At 38.2% G+C, this 17,920-nt stretch overlaps 2 protein-coding genes across 5 annotated transcripts in view; one reads left to right on the top strand and one right to left on the bottom strand.

Annotated features, from left to right (window-relative positions):
- Positions 1-17,920, bottom strand: part of BSND (barttin CLCNK type accessory subunit beta) — a 288,658-nt gene that overhangs the window by 251,845 nt on the left and 18,893 nt on the right. The window lies entirely within an intron of this gene.
- The window catches only part of USP24 (ubiquitin specific peptidase 24), a 64,070-nt gene that overhangs the window by 43,334 nt on the left and 2,816 nt on the right, over positions 1-17,920 (top strand). For all 4 annotated transcript variants that reach the window (XM_069861841.1, XM_069861839.1, XM_069861838.1 and 1 more), the window contains 25 exons: positions 427-571; positions 995-1,114; positions 1,359-1,484; positions 1,692-1,790; positions 1,996-2,078; positions 2,308-2,449; positions 2,851-2,970; positions 3,379-3,599; positions 4,032-4,156; positions 4,819-4,960; positions 5,309-5,459; positions 6,468-6,563; positions 7,206-7,309; positions 7,723-7,836; positions 8,663-8,759; positions 10,199-10,315; positions 10,974-11,066; positions 11,413-11,515; positions 12,643-12,764; positions 13,278-13,391; positions 13,651-13,716; positions 13,999-14,065; positions 16,006-16,084; positions 16,666-16,741; positions 17,616-17,702. In XM_069861841.1, coding sequence (XP_069717942.1) covers positions 427-571; positions 995-1,114; positions 1,359-1,484; positions 1,692-1,790; positions 1,996-2,078; positions 2,308-2,449; positions 2,851-2,970; positions 3,379-3,599; positions 4,032-4,156; positions 4,819-4,960; positions 5,309-5,459; positions 6,468-6,563; positions 7,206-7,309; positions 7,723-7,836; positions 8,663-8,759; positions 10,199-10,315; positions 10,974-11,066; positions 11,413-11,515; positions 12,643-12,764; positions 13,278-13,391; positions 13,651-13,716; positions 13,999-14,065; positions 16,006-16,084; positions 16,666-16,741; positions 17,616-17,702 — 2,809 coding nt within the window. The remainder of the gene's footprint in view (positions 1-426; positions 572-994; positions 1,115-1,358; positions 1,485-1,691; positions 1,791-1,995; positions 2,079-2,307; positions 2,450-2,850; positions 2,971-3,378; positions 3,600-4,031; positions 4,157-4,818; positions 4,961-5,308; positions 5,460-6,467; positions 6,564-7,205; positions 7,310-7,722; positions 7,837-8,662; positions 8,760-10,198; positions 10,316-10,973; positions 11,067-11,412; positions 11,516-12,642; positions 12,765-13,277; positions 13,392-13,650; positions 13,717-13,998; positions 14,066-16,005; positions 16,085-16,665; positions 16,742-17,615; positions 17,703-17,920) is intronic.

The following is a 17,920-nucleotide window of genomic DNA, read 5'->3' as shown; positions in this document are numbered from 1 at the left end:
AGTAAGTTAACTGGTCTGTCCCTTTCTAAGCTTGTCTCCCTTTCAGTCAGTCGTTGTGTCTGCATCAGTGTGTTACAGTGATGGAGTATCTGTGTGTCTGTTTGTCCTAAGGTGTACAACCAATTCATCTTTTCAGGGCACTTACTATTTCTTTCTGTTGAATGTTAACAACAGGTCTCTCCATGTCAGTAAGGGATGCTTGTTTAAAAGTGTTCCTGGTGCTAGTTTTGCATTTTGATTCTTCTGCATTCCCGTTCCCCATGAAAAAAAAAAAATAGCAGTCTGCAATCTCTCAGGCATGTTCTGTCATTTAAAATCTTCCTTTTGAACATTAATTGTCACATGTTCTGATTAACATGGCTCTCTGGAATTAGAAATAATTGAGTCATCTACAAAAGAGATCTCAGCTGTGTTTTTCCTTTTTAGGTGCAGTACAGCAGATAGCCGATTAGCTGCCTATGAAGTGTTGGTAATGCTGGCTGATAGCTCACCTTCCAATCTCCAGCTTATTACAAAAGAGCTGCTCTCTATGCATCACCAGTGTGACCCTGCACTTACCAAGGAGTTTGATGTAAGCAAGAAGCCTTTTTCAATTTGTATAAGTGTGGTTTACATTCTGCTACATTCATGATATTTCCATGGTCTTCAATTTTAAATGACAAAAAGTAGATAATAGTAAATCCAGGTGTTCCTCAGAAGCAAATACTTGAGGGAGTCAGTCAGTTATTACCCAAATAAGAAAGAAGTATTTCCTAAATATCACTAATTTTATTTATATGCCTTTTAGGCCATTTTTAACAGTTTTGTGCAAAATGTTAAATATCTAAATAACCAAATATAGCACTTCTGTGATCTTACAGATTTTATATCCCTGGTTTTCAATTAAATTGCTCTTAACAGCTCATTGAAAGGTGATTATAAAAGCTATAGTATGTTCTCAGAGTCTCATGCTTTTTATAACTTACTGGGACAAAAAATGTGTTTATCATCCTAGTATCTTCCACCAGTGGATAGTCGCTCCATTTCAGGATTTGTGGGACTGAAGAATGGTGGTGCTACTTGTTACATGAATGCCGTCTTCCAGCAGCTATATATGCAGCCTGGGCTCCCAGAGGTAACTGGTTCAATGCCCAGTAAAGTCCTCTTTCTGAATTACTGTCACTTGAACTGCACGTTCATCTTTGCACTGTTAGTAAATGAATTGTTTAAAAGAAATAAAATAAAAATGTGTATGCATATGTGTGTGCATAAATACGTACACAGTAAATATATTAATTGTAAGTTCTCCTCTGTCATGACAAGTTATGGTAATAATTTTGCCAAGAACCAGTTTAATAAGGTTATTTGTTTTTTTCCAGGCCTTGCTTTCCATTGATGATGATACAGACAATCCAGATGACAATGTGTTCTATCAAGTTCAATCTCTTTTTGGTCATTTGATGGAAAGCAAGCTGCAATATTATGTACCTGAGAACTTTTGGAAGGTATCAAGTCTTTTGGTTTAGAATGTATAGCTTTCCTTCTTAAGCAGTTTTTCTCAGCCTTTTCTCATTGTAGAATTTCTAGAAATAAATTAGTTCTACTTCAAGAAGTCAAATTGTACAAATAAGAAATTTATTTTTCAAAACATTTTCTTTAGTGATATATATATGAAACAACCAGCTTTTTATATGTATTTATGCTTTGTATAGATTTTCAAGATGTGGAATAAGGAACTTTATGTTAGAGAGCAACAGGATGCTTATGAGTTCTTCACCAGTCTCATAGATCAAATGGACGAGTACCTCAAGGTAAAAACCTCAGGGATTTCTTTCATTGTTTATGTGCATCTCCTTGGTGCTTTTTCTTTCTCCTTTGTTTTTTAGAAAAGAAAGAAGAGCCATTTGTCTTATTTTATAATCTACATAACATTCAGAAGTTTAGAATTCCTTTTGCTTTCTTGATCTTCCACTCTGCAGTATATCTAACTGATGTCAAACTTTACATCTCCAACAGAAAATAGGAAGAGACCAAATATTTAAGAACACATTTCAAGGAATCTTCTCTGATCAGAAGATCTGCAAGGACTGTCCTCACAGGTAATGTTAAATTTAGTGCATTAGTTACCAAGTCATGTGCTCCTATAACTATTAAATTATGTAGATCAAAATAGCATGAGAAGATACAAACATATGCCTTTGTGAGCATCACTGCTGTTCATCACTATGGCACAAGGGTAATATTCTTTCATAACTGTATGTTTTGTTAATGTGAGTTGGGTAGGTTCTACTCTGTCAATGCCTTGACTACTTTTCATCTTGAATTTAGGTATGAGCGCGAGGAAGCCTTCATGGCTCTTAACCTAGGTGTGACTTCATGTCAAAGTCTGGAAATATCATTGGATCAGTTTGTTAGAGGAGAAGTTCTTGAAGGAAGCAATGCATACTACTGTGAAAAGTGCAAAGAAAAGGTACTGGTTCTCAGTGTATTTGAAAGATTTAGCTGTAGCTTGATATTTTCTTAATCATTACATGGTCAAAGAGGCCATGCTTAGATCCTGCTTACTTTTTCTGTGTTGAAGACAGTCTAATCAAAAGGCTAAATCCATAAACCCATATAGTTCCTTTGTAACTCCTATTGTAAACTGAACATTTGGAAGGATGTCAGGATGGTAAAATGTTCTGTAACATACCAGCCCACTGCAGAAATGCTGTAATACCTGTAACAGTACCTTGCCTGTACATCCCTGTCATCCTCTGTTCATCCTGCCTCCTGTGACTGTTGGATGGCTGGAATTATGTATACGTAGAAGAAAATTGCAGAGTGCTGGAGGTATATAGATAGAGGTGGTATTCTTTTTTTCTTTTCAAGAGAACTACAGTGAAGCGCACTTGCATTAAGGTCTTACCTAGTCTGTTGGTGATTCACCTGATGAGATTTGGCTTTGACTGGGAGAGTGGACGTTCTATTAAATATGATGAACAAATAAGGGTAAGAAAACTGTTCTGTATGGTGTCCCCACTTCCATTACATTTTGGGGTGGACAGCAGGGTGGACTCTTATTCTTGCTATAGATTATTCCTTCTTTTCCCCACATTTTGATACAGGGACTTTGAGTACATGGTACACTTATAACATGATCGTGCTACAGAAAATAAGTATTTTTCCTTAGAGCTTTCCTTATCTGCAGCATTCTCTGGGTCCTTTCAGAAAGTGGGAGCAAAAACCTCAGTAAAGACATTTTATTTAACTTCTGTGTCTTAAGGATAGAAAGTTGAAGTACTATGTTTTCCTTTAGTGTTTCCAATGTGGGAAGTATTAATACAATTCTCATAAAATTGCACTAAGCATGTACACGATGTAATCTCCCAATCAATCTGAAATATCTCTTTCAAACAGTTTCCCTGGATGCTGAACATGGAACCTTACACTGTGTCAGGGATGGCTCGCCAGGACTCATCCTCAGAAGTGGGGGACAACGGTAGAAATGCAGATCAAGGCGGTGGAGGCTCCCCGAGGAAGAAAGTTGCCCCTACAGAAAACTATGAGCTTGTTGGTGTGATAGTTCACAGTGGCCAGGCACATGCAGGGCACTACTACTCTTTTATAAAGGACAGGAGGTAACAGCCAAGAAGATTTGGGGGGGGCGGGAGAGGGATGTTGAGAGGGGTGTTTTAGAAAGGTGTAGCAAGCCCTGCAGAGCTCTGTTGGAAGCACTCTTCCCCTTCTTAACACTCAGCATTGTGAGAGTTAAGATAATAACACAATAATATGGGGCACCATATTACAAGTCTCAGCGATTCTTATGTACCTTTTATTGCAGTTTGAGGGCTTCCCATGACAGTTGCAGGTGATGCTCTTCTTATATTTTTAATCAAGCTTATTTTTTTAAAAGGTAACTTTGACATTGATTTAACTAAGCTTTCTATTTACTGTCAAATCAAATGTCAGTTTGAGGTTGTAATTTCTAGGGTATTCAGGGTGGTTTGGCTTTTTACCAGATAATCAAGTAATTTTGTTTCTGTTGTGTTTCTTTTCTGTTTTGATCACAGGGGTTGTGGAAAAGGAAAGTGGTATAAATTTAATGACACCATTGTTGAAGAATTTGATTTAACTGATGAAACCTTGGAATATGAATGTTTTGGTGGAGAGTATAGACCTAAAGTCTATGATCAATGTAAGCAGAAATACAGATTGATTTACAGCAGCTTTAAATTTCAGAGTGGTTCGCATTAGAGGGTAGAGCTCAATCCATTATATCTCCTTTGAGTTACTTGGTCTCATAATCCTTCTGAAGCAGTTTTTTTGTGAAGTCTTCCATTTCCTGAAGGACACAACAGCTTGTATATAGCCTAATATTAATTAAACCATATTCACTGCTGTTCACCACTTTATAGACTTAGTAGCAGAGGAGATTCAAGAATAAAATGGTGCCTTGTTAAAATAGTTTAAAAGAAAAAAAAAAAAAACCCAGAACCACGAAACAAGCCTTTTTTAAGCTAATGAAAATGACTGTGCATAATGTGTGGTGTTGATCACACCACACATATAGTTGATCTTTTCTTTGCTTTAAGGAATTAATCCTGAATGTATATCCACTAATATTCACTGATTTCATAATTCTGATAATTATCTTTTTAAAATACATACGCTTTTTGGAAAAATACTTTAGAATTCAGAGTTTCATTATTTGCTAACATAGACTCATATTTTGATCTGGCAAATTACTCTATATTGCCACAGTATGTATTACTTGCACATACAGTTTCACTTCCCTATAGGAATGAAAAATGAACTAAACCTCCAAAGACTTCCATTGAATGCTTTTTCTCCCATCAGCTAATCCTTACCCTGATGTGCGTCGGCGCTACTGGAATGCCTATATGCTGTTTTACCAGAGAGTGTCTGATCAGAACTCTCCAGTCTTACCAAAGAAAAGTCGAGTGAGTGTTGTGCGTCAAGAAGCTGAGGACCTCTCGTTGTAAGTTTCTCTGGTGTTTGTAAATATTTTTTACATTGATATCTAGACCCTATCCCATGAACTAAGAAATTAATAATTTCTGTTCAACAAAGGAGTATATTGACTCTTCTTTTCTGTTGGTTTATTAAGCTGCTTAGTGAATCATCTTCTTACTGCTTTTATAATTTCCTCTTCCATACTGCTGTCACTACTGCAGCAAAAAGTCCAAGCTGACTGACAGCCTAAAGAAGTATTTAAACTATCATCTAAATTTGCCTGAAGTTTATACTGCTGCACTGGTATTTTAAATTTGAACTGTAGACTTGTCATAGGATTTCATTATTTACCTTCAGCTTGTATGTATTTCAGATCTGCTCCATCTTCACCAGAAATTTCACCCCAGTCATCACCTCGACCCCATAGACCCAACAGTGACCGCCTCTCCATCTTGACAAAGCTGGTTCGAAAAGGAGAAAAAAAGGGTCTTTTTGTAGAGAAAATGCCTGTGCGGATATATCAGGTAGAGCATTCTAAGGGTGGCAACTAAATCCTACTCGTATGAAATTTAAGCACGTGCTAAGAGGAACACAGTAGCTTTAAGGGTGGCTTTGAAGTAATTCCCTTCTGGAAAGCAAAGCTAGAAAATAATTGTGGATTTTGACATAAAGTTATTAAAAAGCCATTCAGCAGTACATTGCTGTAAGTTTTGCCGTCCCTTCTCACAGAATTGACCCATCATTCTTTGCTTTGAAGATATTGCAGGCAAATTAGTCAAACATGAGATATGGTAGCAGTTAGCATGCAAGCAGGGAGAGAAAAAAGCAGAGAAGACGCTTCATTTGGAGTACCCTTCAGGAACAGTGGAGATGATGGCAAGTTGCAGTTATTCTCAAGTGAGGTCACAAGAACGTAGAAAAGGGAGGAGAAGTAAGAGAAAACAAGTTTGAACTTTGTCTGCGAGCTTATTTAATGCTGAGTAAGTTCTCAAGGGGCAAACAGATGTTGAAGATAACCTTGCAATTCAGGACTGAAAGTGGACATGTGATGGCATTGGCTGAGCAGTGAGAGGGTGGTAGAACGTGAATATCTGTTAGCTGTCATGAGAGGAAAGTCTCTGCAGGCCTGCAGCTATGGGTTGGTACAGTAGAGAGTACAATCATGCATCCATTTGGCCTGCTGAACACACACCATGCTGCTAATCTGCATGTGTGCAAGAGAGCCCATGAGACCTACACAGTCAGAATAAACTGCAGGCTGTGTGTGGTCCCCTACGTGGGCTGTATCCGGGCATTAATCATCGCTGCAGGCATTGTTTTATCTGGGATTGTATTATTACAATAAACAGAACTTGGCCTGACTCGATTGAGTCTATGTATTTTCCCCTCTGGTGAAATAATGATTCAGAGCATGATCAGAATAGGTCTGATGCTGGTTTTTAAACACCACACATATTTACATAAAAGGTGAAATTTTAGTTAGAGAAAATGACTTTGACAACATTTTTAATTTTCCTTGCCTTCTTTTACAGATGGTGAGAGATGAAAACTTGAAATTTATGAAGAACAGAGATGTATACAGTAGTGACTACTTCAGTTTTGTTCTGTCGTTAGCTTCACTGAATGCTGTAAGTACCTAGATTTTAATCTTAAAAGTATTTGAAATGTATTAGATAGAAGGGGCCACAGAAGCTATTTGTGTCATAATCAGGAAAAATGTAAGAGAAGGGTTGACATAATGGTGCTTTTCTTGCTGAGTAATTAATTTGTCTTCAATATTTTTTCACACTGATAATATCTGTCTCAAAGCAGACTCCAGCCTCCTGTTCTATTAGTGGGAGAAACATCATTGTGCCATAGTAAAATTTATGAAAAACATACCTTTTTTTAATCATGCAAACTGAGCTCTGAAGTAACAGAAATTCCTCTATATAGAAGATCAAAAAAGTTGGTGTTAGTCATCTCAGAGCTGATAGACCTTCATTGGGAATGCAGTTTATTAATTAAGATTTTCTAAATGGAGTAAAAAGGAGTAGTTATTAAATTTATTAAAGCCACAGGTCCTTGTGGTCCTTCCAGCAAGTTTGTTCCTATTATAGTATATTTAGCTATCGCAGTCAGCACTGGAGACTGTTTTTAGCACAGAAAAATGCTTTGGTTTATGTTTTCCAAATTAAGTGAATTACTTGAACAGAACATGGTGTATTTAAGAGACAGCATGCATGCTGCAGGCATACTACACTCCAAAGTAAATTTGTCTTTTCTTTTAGACTAAGGTAAAGCATCCTTATTATCCATGCATGGCAAAGGTCAGCTTGCAGCTGGCAATCCAATTCCTCTTCCAAACCTATCTCCGAACCAAGAAGAAACTCAGGTAAGGCCTTGTCCTGGGTACTGTAGCAAAAGATTGTGAGGTGTCGTGCTTGTCATGCCTACAGCACCTTGGAATACTGTAGGGAGCATAGACATTCACAAAAGTAGCGGTGTGTTTCTGCTTTGAATTGGAATCCCATTGGAAAGAAATATGAGGGAGGATGGAGGGTCATGTATAACCAGTTGGTTTGCTGCCTCTCCCAGCCATCTGTTGGTTTGGTGGTAGTGGTTTGGGCATGGAGAGGCTTGAATGGATTTAAATACAGCAAATTGCTCTTAAATACTTATATGAGTGTGTTTTTTAAGCCCATTAATGTATTGAAGGTAAAATTCTTTCTATTTGGCAAACAAGAAACATGGCTTAGGTTTTCAAGGTGCTTTTCATTACTGACGGTTACCCCTGTTTTATTAAAGGGCTGATACAGAAGAATGGATTGCCACCATAGATGCACTGCTCTCCAAAAGCATTGATGCTTGTCAGTGGTTAGTTGAATATTTTGTCGGACCAGAGGGCCGGGAGCTTGTGAAGTAAGTACTGGTAATTCTGTCTTAAGTGGTTTGTATATCATGTAGGTATAAAGCTTCCTAATAACATGATCTGGCCTACGCTGATGTATTCCCGATGAGTTAACTCTGCACATTCCTTAAAGAGACACTATAGATCATCACTTAGGTTTTTATTTCTAGTATTTTCTATAGTTGTGCAGCTTTCTGAGTCATTCTGAAAATCAAATTAAGTAGTGCAACATATGGGGAGGAGGATGCAGATACTTAATTTAGTGGAGTGCCTTGGAAAGTGCTTAAGTTTGTCTAGTCACTCCTGCCAGTGGTGGGAAGGGAGAATGTGGTGAAAGCATTTGGGGCAAGTTAAGTTTCATACTTACCTGACAAAGATCACAGATAAAGTGGAAAGATGGGAACGGTTGGACTCGATGATCCGGTGGGTCTCTTCCAACCTGGTTATTCTGTGATTCTGTGAATTTCTCTCGCCTAGGTCAAGATTGGATAATAAGTGTTTTGAGAACATGCAAGACAAATTCTAGGAGAATTGGCACACTTACAGATATGTCCCTGTAAAGAAAATTTTATCTTTGAAGTTGCATTGAAAGACAGGATCTTATGATAGCTTTTGGTTTTAGCTCTTTTGTTATTTCAATGAATAAATATAGTATGCCCTACTAGTGACAAGCAGGAGTGTGGGAAAATCAGTTAAAGCTTATCCACAGCCATACAATACAAGAAGTATCCAGGTTGTTACCTTTCCTATAAATAATAAACACCACACTTTAATCGTAGTAACCATGTGTAAACGTTGATTCCAGTTCTCTTTGCAGCTTCGCCTTTTATCTTCCAGGACTTTCCTTTTGGAATGCAGTGTAAGAGAGGTGCGAGTTGCTGTAGCCACTATTCTTGAAAAGACCCTCGACAGTGCCTTGCTTTATCAGGACAAGGTTAGTGTTGGCTCATCACCAATGATCCTGTTGATTGTCTGTACCTAATGTCCTTGCTGGTGGCAGACGATGCTGTGTGATTTGTAAATGACAAGGCAAAAGGCTCTTGTCTCAGTCATGCTTGTAGCTCTTCGTTTCTTGAATAGACTAATGCTTTTCTGCTCCTAAGCTAGGAGGTAACATGCTGCTGTAATTCTCAGAACTTAAGTTAAAAGTATTAGTTATAAACAATTCTGCCTGATTTCAGTTTGTCTTATGAACTGACATCACATTCCTCTAATAGTTTGGAAACAGTGTTTTCTTGAGGTTTGTTCTCTCTCTCTCTGTAACTTGTTCTTCTTCCTCATTCAGAAACCTATAGCAGCAGTAACTGAGCTTTATTGTTCTAGAGAGAAACCATAGTCACGGTTATTGTTCAAAGGTTTCATTTTCTATTAGAAATTCTGGGCAAGTAAGTTTAGAATGTGTGGCTTTGTTATATTTGACTGATCTTAATGTTGTAGGAAAATTTAGCAGGTAGTTAGTGAAAAGGAGTGATTTGTAAAATGTCTGAGATCGACTTGCTTCCCTGGGGATGCCTGAGCCAAATCATTTGTATTAAGAGAATTTGTACAGGAGTGTTATCTGTGTTCTGGCATATTCCTGTAAGTTGTCACTTGGGGCTGGGATACTGTTAAGTGTCCCAGTCTTGCAAAATAATTTTTTCACATCAAATGTCAATATTTGATGCAATGGAATATGGGTTTTTTTTCTGTTCAGTTTCTGGAGTCTATCTGTTTTTCATCCAGTGTCAAAGATCAAAGGCACTACAGTTGTTAAGGCTTCTGCTAGAAGAGTTTGTCTTGTTTAGAGCTTCTGGGAGAGATTGCTATGCTGCCCTACAAGTGGAGCTTAGTAGTAGGGAGGCGAACATTTACAATATAGTTTGATAGTTTTTTTGATACTTCCGCTTGGTTGTTAATTGTTATCTGTTAACTAAGATGCAATAAATCATATACTGGCATGCATATCCTTAGCGTGCTTTGCAAACTAAACGCTGAGTACACAAGTACGAGAGCTGGGATCACAATTGACTTCTAATCTGGTTTGGTTTACATTAGTGTAATGACTGGAACATTTGAACATCAGTTCACTCTGAGGAGTAATTTGAATTGCTTTAAAAATATTACAGACTTGCATTATTGCTGAGTTACGCCTCTTTGAGCAAATATCTCCACACCAGTGCTTTTATCACTTTCCTGTATGCAGTGTTCGTTCAGAAGAAAATGAGAAAAATGAGAAAGTTGCGATCCTTTGCTAACTATTTATATTCCTCACAGCAAGAATATCTGACCGTACATCTGGTGCTTTGTTAACCATACCTTGACTCTGATATATGAAACTTTGGGGTTTTAAGTAGTAGACAACTATTTAAATTCAAAATAATTAACTTTTCACAGTTAAAAAGTCTACATCAATTATTGGAGGTGCTACTTGGTCTGCTGGATAAAGATGTTCCTGAAAACTGTAAAAACTGTGCTCAATACTTCTTGCTGTTCAACAACTTTGTACAGAAGGTAAGAAACCATTTTTGGCATGTTATTTTAATTTCAAAGTAGTAAAACAGCTAGTCATTTGTATTCATAGGAGGCTTAAGCAGCAGAATGACACTCTTCCAGAACGTTTATTATTCTTTTTCTTTCTGTTTTTGAAAAGTATGTGGCTGTGAACAGTGGATAAAATCACACACACACACAAAAAAATATACAAGCAAAATATACCTGTTGAGGATGTCCTTTCCAAAGTCTGAATGTTGGGTTTCTGCTTTGAGGGAGTGGGTTTGGCTGTTCTTACTAAAAAAAAAAAAAAAAAAATTTAAGAATCAACATTCGGGACTTTTGTCTCATAGGAAATGGAATAACTGACTGAACCATGCTGGTCATGCCGTTATGTTTTCTCTGTATTCCCTTATTCTTTTTTTATTGTGGGGGTTTTTTTGGGGGTTTTTTTGGTTTTTTTTTTAAATTTATTTTTCTTATTTTACATACGCTGATTCTTGTCTGGTTTATACAGTGTGCTTTATGTAACGTGGCAGTCTTTAGAGGTGTAGTTTTTAATCTGTGTAACCTTTTAGGGTAGGAAATGCCATGTTTAGCCTATGCATTTTATTTTTGTTCTCTAGAATTAATTCGTTACCTGCCAGGAAAGTGACATTTTTTGTTGTTGTCTAAACAGCAGGGTATAAGGGCTAGCAGCCTTCTTCTCAGACACTCTGCCTTGAGGCATATGATCAACTTTCTCCTTGGCCCCAACCGACAGAGTAATCAGGTAAAGCTTGCATAGCATGTATTTTTGTGGTGTAGCTTGTCCATCCCCATGTTTTCACAATGCTTAAACTATGTATACGTACTTTTCATGTGGTAGAATAGACTACTTCTTGGATTATTCTGTAAACTTCATGCAAATCTTAGGCTACCTGTATGTAGTTAATATGAAAATAGCTGTATTGGCAGGAGTGAACATCATGCTTTTGATAATAACAAAATTGTCACCAGCCTGGAAGTATTAGAATATGGTGGTGGACTTTTAAGGACACAGCTTTGTTTTAACTTAGCAGAAGTTGACAAAATCAACCAATCAAAAGATAATTAAATCTCTGGTTTGGCTTAAGCAGAATCGCAGGTGGAGTTCAGCACAAGCACGTGAGTTTGGGTATCTTCACAATACTGTAGCACTTCTTGTTTTGCACACAGACGTCTCCTCGCAAAGAAATATTGGTAAGAATTGCTTTTTTTCTTTTTAGTGGCTTTGCTGTTTGGCGACATTGCAGGGAGTAACAGTGTCAGTGAGAAAAATACAGTCATTTTGAATTTAAGACAGTAATGATTAGTGTATGTTTGATTACTTTTATTTCACTGTAAATGTACAGAGAGGCTGTGACAAATAGGTGATGTGACAGGGGGCACGGGGAAAATCTTCATAATGTTATGCCTTCCACCTTCCCCATATGCCTGACAGGTTTTATTTCATGTAAGTCAAGCTGTGTCATTGTTGGCTGGGACAGATTTGCAGCCTAACAGAGGCTGTATTTTGCTTAGATTTGTTATGCCCTTTGCTAATCTGAAGGGGAGTATTTAGACAGCGCTACTAAATAATAAGCAATTAAATATTCTACCTAGATACCTCTTAGAGACTAAGAGATCTAATGAGGGGTAACAGACACAAGTTACTTCTGTGGAGATTCCAGTTGGACACAAGAGGAAATTTTTTCACAGTGAGAACAACCAGCCATTGGGAAAATCTCCCCATGGAAGTGGTGGATTCCCCAACGCTGGATGCTTTTAAGATGTGGTAGGACAGGATGCTGTGCCATCCTGTCTAGACTGTGCTTTTGCCAAGAAAGATTGGACCAAACAATTCTTGAGGTCCCTTCCAGCCTGGTATTCTATGGTTCTGCAAAATAAACATGGAGGAATTGAGATTTTAAGTTTCCTGAAGAAGGAATTTACAATTGTCTCTTTTAAAGAATAACTTGATTTCTGTCTAGTGTAAAAAGTTTCTGGAGTTGGAGACAGTCAAAAAACAAAGTGAAAGGATGATAAACATTCTGAATATGGTGAATGTGCAATAGTGGTTGGGAGTTGAGACTAAGGTCAAAGTAATGATAGTAAATACGAACCTTCTGCATTGACATTCTTGCAATTTGTTTGCTTGTGTTGTCGTTAATGTAAATGGCACATTAGCGTGCAAGAGGTTTGTTACTTGGAGTGGTACCACAAGAGCTATAATCTAGTTGAGATGAATGTGATTAGAGATGGCATGGTGCCAAACGAGTAGCAGTGTCTTCAAGGTGTGTAGAATAATCTGATTTATTAGTGGATTGTTTTTGTATTTGCTATTATAGCTCCTGGTCTCTTTAAGCAGCGTCCACCTCTAAGCATCACCGCTTCAGGTCCGCTTTTGATGCTCCATGAAGAAGTGGAAGCCTTGCTATTCCTGTCTGAGGGAAAACCTTACTTAATGGAGGTATCTGTTCTAAATTCTGCTCTACTTGAACCTAAAAGCTGGTCTGATGTTACTTCTTGGAAGTATCCATACATAAAAAACACTGAATATTAAAAAGCACCCAGCTGGGGAGTACATGGCTGTTGTTTTGAGCCTAAACAAGAAGGCACCTCTGGTTTCTTCTCGACACCTAATTTTCCAGTATCTCTCTAAATTTAGGGAGTCTGGTTAGAGAGCTTACAAAGTTAGCAGAGACAGCTGAGCAAGTGCCCATGTGGTCAGTTACCATGTATGTCAGCTGGAGGTGCTAACCTGAATTGCTCTGAATGGGTCATGCTTGACCAGACCCTTGGAGGTGAGCAACAGGAGCTGAATGGAATGCTGTAAGGGCAAGGGTTCAGCTCAGTGGGCCATGCTGGGAGAAAAAATAGGTTTCTTCCTGGAAAAGACTAGAATTCTGTAATAAACTTGATCCATCTCTTAGAAATAACAATATGTCTGTGCGTCTGAGATTTGTTTGCACTTTTCCATTAGGTGATGTATGCATTGCGAGAGCTAACTGGATCTCTGTTGGTTCTCATTGAGATGGTGGTGTACTGCTGCTTTTGTAATGAGCACTTTTCCTTTACTGTGCTACACTTCATTAAGGTATGGAGATAAACTTTTTTCATAAGTGTTTCTCCTTGGCTTTGGTCATACTGTGTCTTATGGGTTATAATGGCACAGGGATCTGCAGAACAATCAGTACAGTTTGTTGGATTTGAGGGTGGGGCTTGGTGGATTTAGAGGTTTTGTAAGCTTTTACTGTTTAAAACAATAAATCTTCAAGAATCTGTAAAGCTATCTTGTAATTCTTTGTGTCATCAACATATTTTACTCTCTAAATAACTATATTCCTTACGTGCAGACTCAACTGGAAACTGCTCCACCGCATGAACTGAAAAACATATTCCAGTTACTCCATGAGATACTGGTAGGTAAAGGGTAAAGACTTGTACAGGATAGATTTTTTTTTTTGTATCAGTGCATAATAAAAAAGTCAGAACTGTACTGGTAATTTCAACATCCATGCATTTTTTAATCCTTCAGTTTGGAGATTTTATTACTTTTTAACTTGCTGTCTTGATAATCTGGTGCTAGGTGAAATTTCACAGGTCTTATGTTTTTCATTGAGGTGGTTAAAACCATTCTGTAGAATAGATACTGGTACATCCCACACAGATTTCTTAACACTGATCATTTTCTCTCGTAACAGGTTATTGAAGACCCGTTACAAGTAGAACGCATCAAATTTGCCTTTGAAACTGAAAATGGATTAATAGGCAAGTAAGCCAGTGGGTGAACACTCCTGTCTTCTACTCACCCTTATGTTGATGATGGTTTATCTCATCTCCTAGTTTCTAATCTTTCTAAACTGTTCTACTACTTAGGGGAAACAACTCAACAATTTTTGATTTAGCCAACCCCCATCCCTCAAAATGCTCTAAGAAAATCCAAAATAAGCATTAAAATGTTATAGAAATGGCAAACTGGAAAGGAATTTAACTGCAAAAAATTAATTAATGCCAACAGTGGCAGTCAGTGAACCCGGAGAAGAGTGGGTACTTATATGCTTAAAAAGTGACGTTAAGGAACCTTAACCAAGAGGTTGGCAAGAGAGCTTATTTTTTGAAGTATGAAGCAGATATAGGGATATACATAATGCAGGGGAGAAAGGTACCTTAGATTAAGATAATAGAGCAGCTCTCTGAATCCTGTAACTTTAGCTCCTATATATCTCAAGAAATGGCCTTTTTGTTTTGTCAGTGTTCTAATTACCATAAAAAGAAGCTGGTTCAGCATGGAAGGATGCTAATACTGCTGATTTCAGGATAGACTCTTAACCTGACAGCTGGCTCCCGTTTACTGCTGCTCATACAAAGTGTTCTCTCCCTTTGAGAAAGAAACTTTACTGAAGTTACTAAAACATTCAGAAGCAACAGAAAAGACCCAGAAGTGATAAAAGCTTTCTCCACATCAATCAGAAGATGCTTTGTGTGCAAGAGAAATGGAGGGTAGCCACATGGTGCGCAAAGAGCACTTCTGTTGGGTTAGTGCAGCTTGGGCATCTCTTTCATAGCTGTTTGGATGAGGAGCTGCTTCCTATTGTGGTTTTCACCTTAAGTTGTTACGGATTCTGTTTTAGTGAGAAGCAGTATTTAGCTTTGTTCTTCACTTCTATCCTATACTTCGTTGCTCTTCTGTTTATTAGTTTCCATGTATGACTGGTAGAAGAGAAGACAATATGTTGCAGTGTAAGAGAATAACTAGGTGGTTATTTTATTTCTGGGTAAATTGGTCCCACTTGGACCAATTCTGTTTTGTAACTTGGGTAATACGTGACCTTTTTCTCTACAGAGGAGAGGTGCAATTATTCAATTGAATTTTTATGTTGAAGGCTTTTTGCATGACACTAATAAATCATGTATATTTTACAAGAACAGTTTGGGGAGTGAAAGTTGTAGTTTTACCTTGGAGTTTCCTTGCAACAACACTGAACAGCATCCAGTCTCACTGCACAAAGACCAAGACCTATCAGTCAAAGACCAAGACCTATCAGTCACATTGACTGGTTTTCCTTGAAGAACGGAAATGAGCAAGAACAGGTTTTTTTATGGCCCTTGGGTGTTGCCCAAGTCTCCCATGCAAGAGATTCATGGCTGTTGACTTTTGCTATGCTTGTTTGTGTGAAGAAGCTTTAAACATTGTTGTAGCTTTGCAAGTTTAGATCCAGGAAGAAGGTGGTGATCTGCTCTATTTATGAGGGTTTCGAACTTTTTTTTTTTCTCTCCTTCAGATACATGTAACTGTAGCGGTTAGCTAGCATAAACAGGGTTATAGGGGAAGAATAACTGCATTAGGAGAGGACTGTTTAAAATTCAGGTACCGCATTTGAAAGTATTACTGTGTTTTCACTTTGATCTATTTTTAATCCAATAGAGTCATGGAAGGGCTCAAAACTGCCAGCAGTGCAGCACTGTGTTTAACACAAATACTCATGCTAACTCATGCTAAGGGGCATGGTTAAGTGTTTGATAGGAATGGTTGGACTCAATGATCCGGTGGGTCTCTTCCAACCTGGTTATTCTATGATTCTATGATCTGTAGAAATAACTTCTGCCAAGAAAGTTCAAATTTTGGCTTCATCTTTGTAGTGATTTCAGACTGGCTGGTATACATCAATCTGAATTGTGGTTTTTAATCTGTGTGTTTCTCCCCACAGCTTTGATGCACCACAGCAACCATGTGGACAGCAGCCGTTGTTACCAGTGTGTCAAGTTCCTCGTTACTTTGGCTCAGAAGTGAGTAACAGGGGTTTTGGAATTTAACCTCATCCCTACCTTAGGCTCCTCTGTGACTGTTACGGCTGCTGCTTTCTACTTTTGATCAGCTTCATCTTTTGTTACTGTGATATTAGTGGTGATCAAAGGTCTTGATAGTACATGTGTCAATACAAAGTGGCATCTTTACTAATTAGTACCTGAGATGGATTTCTCATGTAACAACCTCAAATTGCTGTTTATAAAGGCAAAGGTCAGCTATATTGAAGAACAGGAGCCCAGGATTAAGATCAAGATAAATATAAGGAAACTGTCCCGGATTTTTTAAGCATTATGATTTCTAAATTCTCTTTGTTTGAAACTTGGCGTAGTTCTGAAATACATGAAACTGTGTAGCAGACTACTTTTTGTAAACTTTACTAGGCATTATTGGTCTTGCTAATTCAGTTAATAACAGGGCTGTACAGCTTAGGTCAGAGTTTGCAATGATAACAGTGCATACAGAGGGCAGGGGAACAGAGAGAGAAGGATTTGGATTTTTTTTTCTTAAGTCTGACATAATGCCTTGTTCATGACTGATGAATATAATTTCAATATCTAAGGTGCCCTACTGCGAAGGATTATTTCAAGGAGAATTCCCACCACTGGAGTTGGGCTGTGCAGTGGCTACAGAAAAAGGTAGTTTGGCTGTAACTTTACAGAAAGGTTGCCATTTTGTTTACATTGATTTATGAAATCTCCATCCTTTAGATGGCTCCTTGAGATGACTCTTAAGGTAAAATACAAGCTACTTCATTTTTTACAGGATCAGTTTGGATGCAGCTAAATCTGCTGCATGCAGGAACTTCAGTAGGTCCCCACATTTCAGACACAGATGTGTGTACAGTGAATAAAATCAAATGTGATTTGTCAGTGTCACCGTATGCATGTTAGAAGGTTTCATTTCTCTAAAAAAGTAGTTTTTCCATTGCCTGCATCTTGATGCAAAGGATCCATAAATGAGCAGATTCCTTACAGAATCACTCCAGCTTTACATAAAACACAGCTGTTGACAGACAGCTTTTCCCTCCCGTGGGTTTATTTTTTGGTTTTCCCTTTAAACTTAACGTAGGTCAGCTAATACCTCTTTAATAAATACCCAAGGACACTTTGGAATCTTAAAGCTCAGCAGAATTGGCCTAGGTTTGCCTACAGTCAAGCAGAGCCATGCTTGGTCTCCCAGCATTGCATGTACAACATGAACTATCCCAGTTCCAGGCTGCCTTTCTGTCCTGACAGCTGCTGCCAGGCAGACGTCGGGTGCATAAACTAGAGCTGTCCTGAATACTGGAAGCATAGTTGGTGTGATGCTTGCGGTGCAGCTGAGGAGCAATAGCCTCTCTGACTGTTCTGGCTGCATTAAATGTGCATGCTTGTCCGTGCCTCAGGCTCCAGCTCATTGCCAAAGGTTGTTCCAGACTCCTCAGTTCACCTACTATCACACAGTTTGGTGAGGCTTTACACATATAAACCTCGTTTGGCAATTTTATGTCTTTCTTGGTTTTTTATGCAGATGTCTGAACATTACTGGGCTCCGCAGAGTAACGTATCCAATGAAACATCAACTGCAAAAACCTTCCAACGCACTATTTCAGCACAGGTATGTGTCAGTCTTGGAGAGACAGTGTTAGACTTGTTTCATTTTGGTTTTTTTCTTTTCAGTTAGCGTTTTTGGTTTCGGCTACTTTAGCATGTTTCAGTGCACTTATGGCCATTCTTCCTTTAGAAGCACAGACCCTGTGGTTGTTCCCCAGAATGCTAACCCTTGAATGGTATTAGGCAATGCCTCACAATTGCTTGTGTTGACTGAGCAATCAC

This window comes from Phaenicophaeus curvirostris, chromosome 8 (genome assembly GCF_032191515.1).
Source record: "Phaenicophaeus curvirostris isolate KB17595 chromosome 8, BPBGC_Pcur_1.0, whole genome shotgun sequence".
Taxonomy (NCBI): domain Eukaryota; kingdom Metazoa; phylum Chordata; class Aves; order Cuculiformes; family Cuculidae; genus Phaenicophaeus; species Phaenicophaeus curvirostris.
Note: the sequence above shows the minus strand (reverse complement) of the source record. Positions and strands in the feature narration are given on the sequence as shown.